The 1231-nt window shown below is 72.9% G+C and overlaps 1 protein-coding gene across 1 annotated transcript; it reads right to left on the minus strand.

Annotated features, from left to right (window-relative positions):
• LOC110406008 (noggin-2-like) lies at positions 7-991 on the minus strand. The gene has a single exon (XM_021411965.1). The coding sequence runs from the start codon at positions 716-718 to the stop codon at positions 95-97; it is 624 nt and encodes a 207-aa protein (XP_021267640.1). The 5' UTR covers positions 719-991; the 3' UTR covers positions 7-94.

The following is a 1231-nucleotide window of genomic DNA, read 5'->3' on the forward strand; positions in this document are numbered from 1 at the left end:
CGCGCGCCCCGAGGGGGAGGGCGGACGAACCCCCCCGGGAAGATCCAGGCGAGCAAAGAGAGCGGCGCGAGGGCCGGGGCAGCGCGGGGCCGTGCTAGCAGGAGCACTTGCACTCGGAGATGAGCGGGTACTGCACGGGGATCCAGGTGCAGTACTTCTGGCTGGACCAGCCCTGGCAGTGCCAGCGCAGGAACGTCTTGGTGACCGACTTGACGGGCTTGCAGAACATGCCCTCGGGCAGCGAGCAGGACTTCTCGGCGAAGCAGTTGCCCTCCTTGATGTAGCGCGGCCAGAAGCGGACGCCCAGGTCCTTCCAGGTGTAGAGCACGGGGCAGTAGGTGTACGCCCAGAGCCACTGCAGCACCTTCCGCCGCGCCTTCTTGCCCACCCGCAGCCGCGGCCCGCCCCGCTCCAGCCGCCGCAGCTCCGCCGCCCGCGCCCGCCCCGCCGCCGCATCGGCGCCCGCGGAGGCGTTGGCGGGGCCCGGCACGGCCACGGCCATGAAGCCGGGGTCGAAATGGCTGCCCAGCTTCTTGCGCAGAGTCCGCTCGTCCAGGTCCTGCTCCTTCGGGTCGTACTCGGGGTCCGGGTGCTCCACGATGTCCTTCACCGGCAGGTTGTCGCTGGGCGAGGGCCGCAGCCGCAGGAAGGGCTGCCCGGCGCCCGGCCGCAGCAGCCCCAGGCAGGAGCAGAGCAGGAGCGCCCCGATGGCCGTCATGCTCCGGGCGGGCCCGGCCCCCGGCTCGGCGCTGGCGTCCCCGCGGGGCTGGCGCTGCGGCGCGGCTCCTAGCGCTGCCCGGCGGCGCCGGCCAGCTCCCGGGGACTCATAAATAGGCAGAGACAAAGTCCGGCGAGGCCCGTTACTTTAAATAGCTCGGCCGGCGTTGTGTGACAGACGCATCTGAGGCGCTCGGCGGCCGCTGGCTCCCCGGGGCTCCCCGCTGGGCCGGCTCCAGCCGCGGCCCGGAGCGCCGGGGGGTCCGTGCCTCCCTCGCGGGCGGCGGCGGCGGCGGGCAGGGCAGGGCACGGCACGGCGGCGGCCGAGCCTTCCTCCTCCTCCTCCCGCGCCTCCTCCTCCTCCTCCTCCTCCTCCTCCGCCGCCGCTCTCGCTCGCTCGCGCTCTCCCCCCAAAATTCACAGCGGACTCGTCTCCATCGCCATGGTGACAGCTGGGCTGAGCCCCACGACAGCTCGTCTAGACGGTGTGACAGGGTTTGGCGTGAGACCGGAG

Source organism: Numida meleagris, chromosome 13 (assembly GCF_002078875.1).
Source record: "Numida meleagris isolate 19003 breed g44 Domestic line chromosome 13, NumMel1.0, whole genome shotgun sequence".
NCBI classification, from domain to species: domain Eukaryota; kingdom Metazoa; phylum Chordata; class Aves; order Galliformes; family Numididae; genus Numida; species Numida meleagris.